Consider the following 10,507-nt stretch of genomic DNA (forward strand, 5'->3'; position numbering starts at 1 on the left):
TTGTTTGCTTTTTGGTGTTTTAGTCTTTAATGTAAAGTTAATTGTATGGATTGATTGCCTGTATATGCTTCTATTCATGTCAGTAACACTAAATCTAAATATGACTTTGGAAGGAATAGGAAATTGTACCTTAAGCCAACACTTTTTCCTGGTCTTTCCTGCTGGGGACAGGGAGCTGCAGGTTTGGAAATTAGGAATATTAACAATAATTAGTGCCCACATTTATGAATGATATTCAATTTTGGTTAGCTGTGTATCTCTGATTGAGAATTGCTGATGATCTACAACACATATTTAGAAGCAAGTTACAATGCAATGTTTTGTTAGCACAGACTGGAATAGGTTCTGGAATTCATCCGATGGCATTTCTGAGCATTCCACATTGCATATCCCAACCGGAAGCCATGGATTAGAGGCAACAGCTGCAACTGAGCTAAAGGCTAGAGCTGCCGCTTTCAAGGAGCGGGACATAAACTCAGACACTTATAAGAAATCCTGCTATGTCCCCGACGAACCATCACATCGATACCAGAAGTGTATAGCGGTTGCAAGTTCGAATCCAGTGATAGTGTCACGCCCTGATCTGTTTCACCTGTCCTTGGGCTTGTCTCCACCCCTCTCCAGGTGTCGCCCATCTTCCCAATTATCCACGGTGTATTTATACCTGTGTTTTCTGTCTGTCTGTTGCTAGTTCGTCTTGTTTGTTCAAGCCTACCAGCATTTTGTCTCAGCACCTGGTTTCCCCTAGTCTCTCTTTTTCTCGTCCTCCTGGTTTTTGACCTTTGCCTGTCCTGACCCTGTACCCGCCCACCTGACCACTGCCTGTCTCTGACCCTGAGCCTGCCTGCCGTCCTGTGCCTTTGCTCCACCTCTGGATTACCGACCTCTGGCTGACCTGACCCTGAGCTTGCCTGCCATCCTGTACCTTGGCCTCTGCTCTGGATTATCGACCCCTGCCTGCTGTGACCTGTCGTTTTCCTGCCCCTGTGGTTACAATAAACATGGTTCCTTCACACAGTCTGCACTAGGGTCTTACATTGATTCCTAACAGATAGGAAGGTTGTTTTTTTTTTGGTCTTAAATCTATCCAAACCTTAACATTTACCGTAACCATTTGGAGTTAATGCCTAACATTAAGAAATTGGAGTTAAGGCCTGAACTTAACCTTAAACACTTCGAAATTTGACATTTGAGAAACATGGATTCATGTCTAATTCTGACATGAGACTGTGAGAGCTGGTAGCAAAATTCATGCCCATGCAGGGCTATACTCTGTGGGCTCAGACAAAGTGCATTGCTCAGCAGGTCTGAAACGACATTAGAGTATAAACAGTGCAGATGATGTCAAAACCTCTGTGGGTGGCTGAATCTTAAAGGTTTATCCCTTTTTTGTTAACCTGCGAAGAAGCGATGTGAAGCTTAGTGCTCACGGCCCTCTCTGTAATCTCAGCACATTAAATATGCAGACAGAAGAACCATGCCTCCATGACAATTATGCTGAGAGGAACTTTTAAATAGTCTCTGCTGTGTGTGTGTGTGTGTGTGTGTGTGTGTCTGTATGCATGCATGTTAGTGTCAGAGAGGCACTTTAAAGAACTAGTGTGAATCAGTCATTTTAAAGAGGGGGTTAGAGTTACTAAGTGTGCGCATGCAGTGTCAGGTAAAACTGTAGAAATGCAAGTGGCACTTTATACTAAGCTATAGTTTGACTGCACTGCACAGCAGAGCACGAGCAAATGGCTCAGTTTCAAAATGATAGTGATCAATATAGTGATACCCAAGCCCTGCCCGTACCCTAGTTATTGATTCAAACCCGATTCATAATGTCGGGGCCTGTTGGGCTTGGTTCGGGTAGCAGAGCTCTGCCACAGAGTGCTTGCCAGCCTATCGCCGATGCTGTCAGAGTGATACATTTTCCCAGCTCATAATAAATACATCAGTCCCACTTTCCCATTCGCCTGAAGTTATTTTAGAACCGTCTTGCAGCTTCATGCAGCGCTGCTAGACCAATGGCTGACGGGAGAGCCTGAGAGATGGTTGGTCGGTACTCCTCCCTCCCTCCTCTGTCAGACATGAACTGGTAACTGTGTAAACATGAAGGACTTAAAAGGCTTTTAGGGCACTGAGGCGTCAGACAGACAGCCAAATGGAGGGATGCATGAGATGGGATGTACTGTTTTGTCATCAATACAACAGTAGACCGACTGTACATGGTCTGTATGTGAAAGAGATGCACAAACTCAATCTAGAACTACGTAGCTATACTGAGTGCACAAAACATTAGGAACACCATCCTACGATTGAGTTGCACCCCGTTTTGACCTGAACAGCCCTCAATTCATCGGGGCATGGACTCTACAAGGTGTCGAAAGAGTTCCACAGGGATGCTGGTCCGTGTTGGCTCCAATATTTCCCACAGTTGTGTCAAGTTGGATGGATGTCCTTTGGGTGGTGGACCTTTCTTGATACACATGGGAAGCGGTTTGAAAAACCCAGCAGCGTTGCAGTTCTGGACACACTCAAACTGGTGCGCCTGGCACCTACTACCATACCCTTTTCAAAGGCACTTAGAATATTGTTTGTCTTAACCATTCACCCTCTGAATGGCACACATACACAATCCATTTCTCAATTCTTAAAAAAAATATTTCACCCATCCCCTCCCCGATTGAAGTCAATTGAACAAGTGATCATAGCTTTCACCTGGTCAGTCTGTCATGGAAAGAGGGACACCTAATTAGTTGTCCAAATGAATGTATTCAACTGAAATGTGTCTTCTGCATTTAACCCAACCCCTCTGAATTAATCGACGTCCATGTCTTTGGCAAAGTGGGTTAATTGCCTTGCTCAGAAAGACAGATGTTTACCTTATCAGCTCAAGAGATTCGATCCAGCAACCTTCTGGTTGCTTTTGTACAGTGTAAATCTATCCTTACCGCTCTCCATTTAGTAAACTCTTTCTCGCCATAAAGATCAACCGTGAACTTTCTCGACCTTCAGTCTCTTGACTGTCCATCTACTCATGATGATGAGCCTAATTACGTTTTTTAAATGTAATTTTATAGCTTTTTGTTGTTGTTGATTTACAGCGCTTTTAGGTCCTTTATGTAATAAATAGCACTGTAAAAGTGATATAAATCACGATTATCTATCCAATCCTAACAGGTCTCTCCATAGGGTTGATGCTCTCTGTCTACTATAAGGCTATCTAATCCAAGAGGGACTATTACTGCTAGGATTAGATCCCATGTCTCCATACACCAGAAGCATGTCAGAGATTATTCCACAGCGCTGTAATCACAACATGACCTCTCAAACGAGGTTCTGAGGACTCTGATAACATTCTGAGTAGTAGGAAGATGCGTTTAATGTACAACTGTGTGTTTCAGAAACAAAAAAAACAGTTGTGTGAGGGTAAATCCATGGTTCAGCGTAGCCTATATTGAGGTATTTTGAGATATTTTTACGTGGACAGGGAACTCCAAAAATATCTGACCTCCATTACTTGAATTGGAATTTTACTTTCGGGTGCCTCAGTAAATTAACCCCTCTCCCAATCCCAATCCCTTCCCACATCCCCATAGCGTGATGGTAGGGAGTGCAAACAACTCACCCACAAGCGATATGGATGTTTCTACACAAATGAACTGCTCTAACAAGATTGGACCAAACTGCTATTATTGATTAGCATATACAGTAGAACTGCATACAATATAATACTGTATATACTTCACATCACATAAAATCTTGTGAAATTCTTAAAGAAACCGCTTAAATCTTGAATGGTTTTAAGAGAAAAAATAATCCCTTTAATCCATACTCTGCAAATCCCTAACAGGTCAATAAGCTTTTTATCTTGTCACAACATGGACACCCAGTTAAAGATAACCTCTACATCAGGTTTAAAGACAGTTCAAAAGCTTCCAGTGAGTACACATTTATAAATAAGTAAGATGTGTTATCGAAAATGTCAAACAGAAAATGGCATTCTAACTGATAATCCTACAAGTGATCAAAAAACAGCAATAATTCACATTAAAACCATGTTAAAACTAGTTTATTTCCACACTGACACGTCTCCACATTACACCGTTTATCAGAAGTCAGATGCTCCTTCTCCTCAAAGTGCATCTCAACTAACCAAAACAGAGACATGACGCCATCTTGTGTGAAGAAGTGGTACTGCGAAACCATAATGAAATGACCTGCCGAGTGTGATCAGATGGCATCGATCCTGTCATCTGAGAATAAACCATGCCTACCCTCAGTGCCAAATTAAATATTTTCCAGCTATAACCAAATAGCAACATAATGATATGGCCAGCCAGAGTATTGCATTGAAGACATTTTTATTAGTGTATACTTCATGTGTGTGAAACAGAAGAACTGACTGCTGTTGTACTTACATATTAATAAGTTATTTACAAATACAGTGCCTTCGGAAAGTATTCACACCCCTTGACTTTTTCCCACATGGGTTCAGATTATTTATTTTTTATCAATGTTGAATTCAGGCTGTATCAACAAATTTTGTAATAAGTCAAGGGTTATGAATACTTTCTGAGGGCACTGTGAATACCAGTATGCGATGCGATAGGCAGATTGTTAGCATCAACTAATACACCACACATAATTACATTAGTACAAACTCAGTGAACCATATAACGCCATCTATAATAGAAGGCACGAAAAGAAACACAAGAAAATATTTACTTTTTCATCAGGATGAACATATGCTGCAATCCAAAAAGCTCATGTTGGAGAATAGAGGAGCATGGCAAGGTAAGTAGCCAAAGTAACATGTGAGTGTGTGGAGATCTGTTGTTTGTCCTTAAACAGTAGATGACGGTCCCAAGTCTTTTACCTGTGGATTTGCAGGTGTGTCTTCAAATGGCCTGCCTGGGTGAAAGCCTTTCCACACACTGTACACTGAAATGGCCTCTGGCCTGTGTGGATAACATAGTGTCTTTTCAATTTCGAGGGAGCCTCGAAGCTTTTGAAACAGATGGCGCACTGATACGAGCTCGCCTGTCTCTCTTTCTCTAAATGTCTCGGAGAACACCTGTGGTGATTCAGTTTCCTCTTGGTGGTAAAACACTGGCTACAGCCTGCGCAGACGTGAAGGTCGTTGGGAGGTTCTGACTTATATGGAACATTCAACTCTGACCTAAGGCCACCCTCTAACCCGCCCTCCTCTTTAGCACCGTATTGTGAATTAGGTCTATCCTCCAGATACGGAACATGTTGGTTAGCAATAGGATATGCCTGTTTGTTTTTGGTGGTTTCTTGGTGATATGGATAAGGGCTTAACCAGTTAGGAAGCTGGGGGTGGTTTTGCTGCCCATAATATTCATGCGAGGGAAACATTTCCACATGTTTCTCCTCAGCAATATTCCAGTTATTCTCGGACTTCATGCTTTTCACGTCTTCTGACTGTTCAGGGGTTGGGGTTGGTTCATGCTTTCTGTTGATTTCTGTTGATTGGTTTGCACTTTCTGTTAAACAGAAGTGATTGTATGATTCACCACCATGACCATTTTGTCTGTAATTTCCAAAACCTTGACTTGGGCCTGGTTCATCTTGATGAAGACCTGCTGCAAAGATGTGTCCCTCCGAAACAGTCCCATCCTCTAGGGGAATACTGTCCAGTTGAGCCAAGTTGATGTTCCTCTGTTGCTCATCCCCATGCAGTGTGGCCTTATTATAGTGGACCTTTGCGTGAGACTGTAGATGGCAGAGTTGTCTGAAGGACTTACTACAGACGGTACATCTGAAAGGCTTGATGCCCATGTGGACTAATAGATGTCGGGAGAGTTTAGAAGGATAGTCAAACTTTTTCAGACAGGCCATGCACTGGCACACCCCTGATTTCCTAGATGCAACAGGAAGCAGTGTTTGGCTGTCGACGCCGTTTGTTGGGGGGGAGTTGAACTGAGCTAGAGGGACAGCAGAGAGACCACTGCCACTCGATAAAGTATTTTCACTTCTATTACGGAAGACTACGTCCTTCCCTTTTGAACATGGGGTCCTTTTCAGTCTTGATAAAGACTTGGTCTGCCTGTCTTCATTATGACTAATAGAGGGTTGAGCCTCTTTCCCTTGTTCATGAACAGACTGGTGCACCTTCAGATGAGCTTTTTGTCTAAACGTTTTGGGACAAGTGGGGCACTGATAGGACCTTTGTCCTGTGTGAACCAGGGAATGCCGCTGTAGCTTGGATGGAGCGCCAAAGCGCTTTGAACAAACTGGGCAACAATAGCGCCCTCTGCCATGGATTGTGGGTTTCTTTTGTAAGATGCAACTCCTTTGTTTAGATTTGCCTATTAGTGAATGGTGTGTCTGTGTGCTGTCAAATATATCACTGGTCTTCTTGTAGTCTGTCTCATGTCCTTGTCTGAGAGATACTGGCTCTGCTGAAGACTTCCTGTCTGTGTCAGTGTCCAGTCCAGGTAGCAGCTTCTCACTGGGGTTCCATGCAGGTTGTTGAGCACCATAGTTGGAGAGACTGTCAGTGGAGCAATGACTGAAGGTAGGTCTGACAGGTAAAACATACTGGCTTAGGAAAGAATCAACTTCATTGAGGCCTCTGCTGGCTTCCCGAGGTTGAGAAACTTGGTCTAAATGTTCACTTTGATTTCTCTTCACCGCAGAAACAGGCTTGTTCTTTAATATAATATCCCCTGGTTGGTCGGGTGTATCTTCTACTCTTTTCGAAAAAAATTCACTTTTTATGTGGTAGGCCTTCATGTGAGTCTGTAGATGGCAGAGCTGTCTGAAGGACTTACTACAGACGGTGCATCCGAAAGGCTTAATGCCCATGTGGACCAACAGATGTCGGGAGAGTTTGGAGGGATAGTCAAACTTCTTCAGGCATATCATGCACTGATTTCCCCTTACCTTACGCGTGCTTGTATGTGTGTGGTCTGTGCGATTAGACACAGGCGACTTGTTTCTGTTGTCTGAGGAGCGAGTGAGGTCAATGTGCTCCTGTGATGCATGTTTTGCACCGTCATGCAATATTTCCGATAAGTTGTATAAACCTTCAACTACATCTAGTTGTCTCTTACCATTCAGCTCTGTGTTGTACATTATAGAACTTTTAGAGTTTTGGAAATATACTTTGGAAGCACAATTAGTTTGAGGGGGAAGGTAGGCCTTACTTGTATTATTTAACTTACAAGGGTGCACAGCAGTCTCTGAAACTTTATGAGTTTGTTGGTGGACTATTAAATGTCTCTTCTGTTTAAATCTCCTTCCACACATGATACATGGATAGTTCCTTGGCCAGGTTTTTGACCGCTGGGGTTGGGAAATAGATTTGAGACTTTGTCGTGGTAGTGAAGAGTTCCGCGACTTGACGACCCCAGAGTGAATGCTGTAGTGTACCTTTAGATGGGCCAGCTGCCTAAAAGCACGCCGGCATAGGTAGCACTGAAATGGTTTCTGGCCTGTGTGAATCAGGCAGTGCCTCTTTAATTTTGACGGGGCGCTGAAGCACTTAAAGCACTCAGGGCATTTATGAGAGTTTGAATTCTCAATTATTTGTGTATGTTTGGCCACTGTTTCATCTCTGGAGGATCTATCCTCATGCAGTGTCTGTTTCTCAGGTTCACTCCAGTCATCGTGGTTCCTCGTTGCCTCGTCTTTTATGTGCTGCTTCTCAAACCTCTCGACCACAGAGTGTAGGCGATTGAGTTCAGCGGTGCAGCGAGAGGAACAGAGAGATTTTTCCTCAACTCTGTCGACAGGTGCAGTTGGACTGATGCCCACCTCCAATGTGCCCTCTGCACCAAATGTGTCCAAGGAGCCTGTCTGCAAACATGCATTTGAGTTATCTATCTTTATAGGAGGGTCATTTTCATATCCACTTGGATGCAAGCTAGACTTTACATTGCTCTTCCGTTCAATATGTTTTGGATAAAGGTGTGTGTTAATATGGAGTTTAAGGTGTGCTAGTTGCCTAAATGCCTTTTCACAGAGGTGACACACAAATGGTCTTTGTCCTGTGTGCGAAAGGATGTGCCTCTGTAGTTTGGATGGAGCAGAAAAGCATTTCAAGCATGTGACACACTGATAATTCTTGCTTTGTGGCGTCTTCTCCATAACGCCAAAGGCCTCCTGTGTTCCATGATGCCTGGCTAGCATTGTGTCCACTAACAATATAGTATTATTTCCACTCGTAGGATGTTATCATTCTAGTTCCTCTGTGGTACAGCCCAGCTGCCAATATGGGAGGACATCTGTAGTGAACAAATCATTTAGTCATTTACAAATATTGTAAAATATTATAGTATTTGTAAACTAAATTGCCAACACGGGCTACCTTTATATGCAATAAATTATATCGAACAGAAAACAATTTTAAACATTCGCTAGCCATGTGAGACGAGATTCCATAAAATCATTCCACTTCGATACAGGTACGACCGGAAGTGTAGGAGAACATTTTAGCTAACACAAGCCTTTTCCTAACCTTAACCTAAATCTCCTAATCTGCCACGTTAATTATCCTAACCTGCTGAGTAAATTATACGAACCTACGGAAAAGTAATTTCCGGTCGTAGCTGTACTCCCTCTAGTAGGAACCTGCTCTTAGGGAATCCCAACATGGGAGGCTGGTTGCTTTTGAAACAGCTAACGTTAGCTTAGCTAGCTACTAAAACATGTATGAAACACAATTCATTGATTCGACTCATTTCTGCCAACTCACCATATGGTATAAATTGCTAAATCACGTCTAACGAACTAATAATTAAGTAATAAATACCGTTATTATTTTTAATAAACAAAGAATTAGCTTGCTATATGAGCTAACACTTCCACCTTCCCCAAAACAAGCTTTCAACTACCGTCCATGATAAGTGCACGGGCGGAAACGTATTCGCCATTATTTGTTCCCGGACGTTTTAGCTAATGCAGAATGCAATTCTTTGATCATTTAAATGTGATCAGATGATCTGATTAATCCGATTGTATGCAATAATTGGGGTAGGCTATGGGTTCGATTTGATTTTAGACATTTTTATTTTACAAATGACAAAAGTAACACACTATTTTATTCGATGAAATTAAAAACTATTTCATATAATACAATATAAACAAAAGAAGAACAACCTAACAGGAAGGCTTTCAACAGTCTAGACCACATCGCTCACAAAGGACAGTTTTAACTCAGAAAGACAGACAGAGGCTGTCCCCAAGTTTTTTTTCTGTTGAGGCAGCACAATAAAATATTCAGTAGCCTAATCTGATTTACTCCTGAAAATTCACAGTGACAATGGGTCAGAGCTGCCAACTCTCACGCATTGGCCGTGAGACACACACATTTGACCCTCTTCTCACGCTCTCACTGCACACCTCTTATATTTCAAGTACTTATTTCAAGTAAAAGTACTGCTTTTATTTTTCTAATTAGTCCATTGTATAGTCAGCGCGTAGATTTTTCAACTGTGCTCCAAATCGTTTTGAAATTTCGTCCGCAATTTAACTTCACGATCATTGTCCTGTCTTGCGACAGCCAGGGTTGCCAGGTAAAGTTAATATCCAAGACCACTCAAAACCCGCACAAAAAGCATACTAATTAGGCAAAAAAGAAAAACGTAACACAAATTACACAATAAACCCCTTTTCCGTAACGTTATCAAGCCAAATAAGAAGGAATATCGTAGTAACTTGCAATGACGTTAGAAGCTCAATTCGGTTTTCCTCAAATTATTATTAGTATTTTATTATTTTTTATATATATAAAAAAAGAAAATCAAATACAGATCAACAATTTACATTCTTACATCATACAAAACAGAACGCAGGTATTAATGAGAAAATACTGAGAAAAAAACGAACAAAAAGATAAATAAAATAAAAAACAAATCTACTGCAATTGTAATCACTCTGAAAAAATCTTAATGTAATGATTTAGGAAAATGTTATTCTTGTTATTGTTCACCAGGGTTAATGTTTTAAAAGAATGTGTAATTTTGGTAAAGATTTTTGGAATTTTTGTTTGTGTATAAAGTATTTGGCAACAAGAATAAAAAAAATTCAGTGGTCTTGTTATCATTGCAATATTAACATATTATATCTTTCATGTCAAAAACATAGGCAGTGTTCATAGTGGTAAATAAGTATTTTGCAAGGTTTTCACAAAATTCTGACGCAAATTTATATTCAAAGAACAAGTGAGTCAGATTCTCACCTTCTTTTTCACAGAAAACACAGATATCATCAATAGCCACAAATTTGGATATCATAGAATTACATTGATATATCTTATGCAAAATTTTGAAGTGCACTTCCTTAACTTTGTTTGGTATACAGTATTTGTAAGGCCTTAACCATGCATTTTTCCAGACAATGCCAGGAATAAGCATGTTCCAGAAAAACTTTCCTCTCGGTGTAAGTTGGTTTTGTGAATGAAGAATTTGTCTTATATTTTTATTACAACAAGATTTCTCAAGTAAGACCATGCCTTCCAATCTGAGTTCTGGATAAACTTTGTGATCATTCC

At 41.2% G+C, this 10,507-nt stretch overlaps 1 protein-coding gene across 1 annotated transcript; it reads right to left on the bottom strand.

Annotated features, from left to right (window-relative positions):
- Positions 1 to 4,039: 4,039 nt before the first annotated feature.
- LOC109900902 (zinc finger protein 770-like) lies at positions 4,040 to 8,847 on the bottom strand. The gene is made up of 2 exons (XM_020496790.2): positions 8,711 to 8,847; positions 4,040 to 8,240 (listed from the first exon to the last, which is right to left on the bottom strand). The coding sequence occupies exon 2, from the start codon at positions 8,143 to 8,145 to the stop codon at positions 4,861 to 4,863; it is 3,285 nt and encodes a 1,094-aa protein (XP_020352379.1). The 5' UTR covers positions 8,146 to 8,240; positions 8,711 to 8,847; the 3' UTR covers positions 4,040 to 4,860.
- Positions 8,848 to 10,507: the final 1,660 nt, after the last annotated feature.

Source organism: Oncorhynchus kisutch, linkage group LG12 (assembly GCF_002021735.2).
Source record: "Oncorhynchus kisutch isolate 150728-3 linkage group LG12, Okis_V2, whole genome shotgun sequence".
Taxonomy (NCBI): domain Eukaryota; kingdom Metazoa; phylum Chordata; class Actinopteri; order Salmoniformes; family Salmonidae; genus Oncorhynchus; species Oncorhynchus kisutch.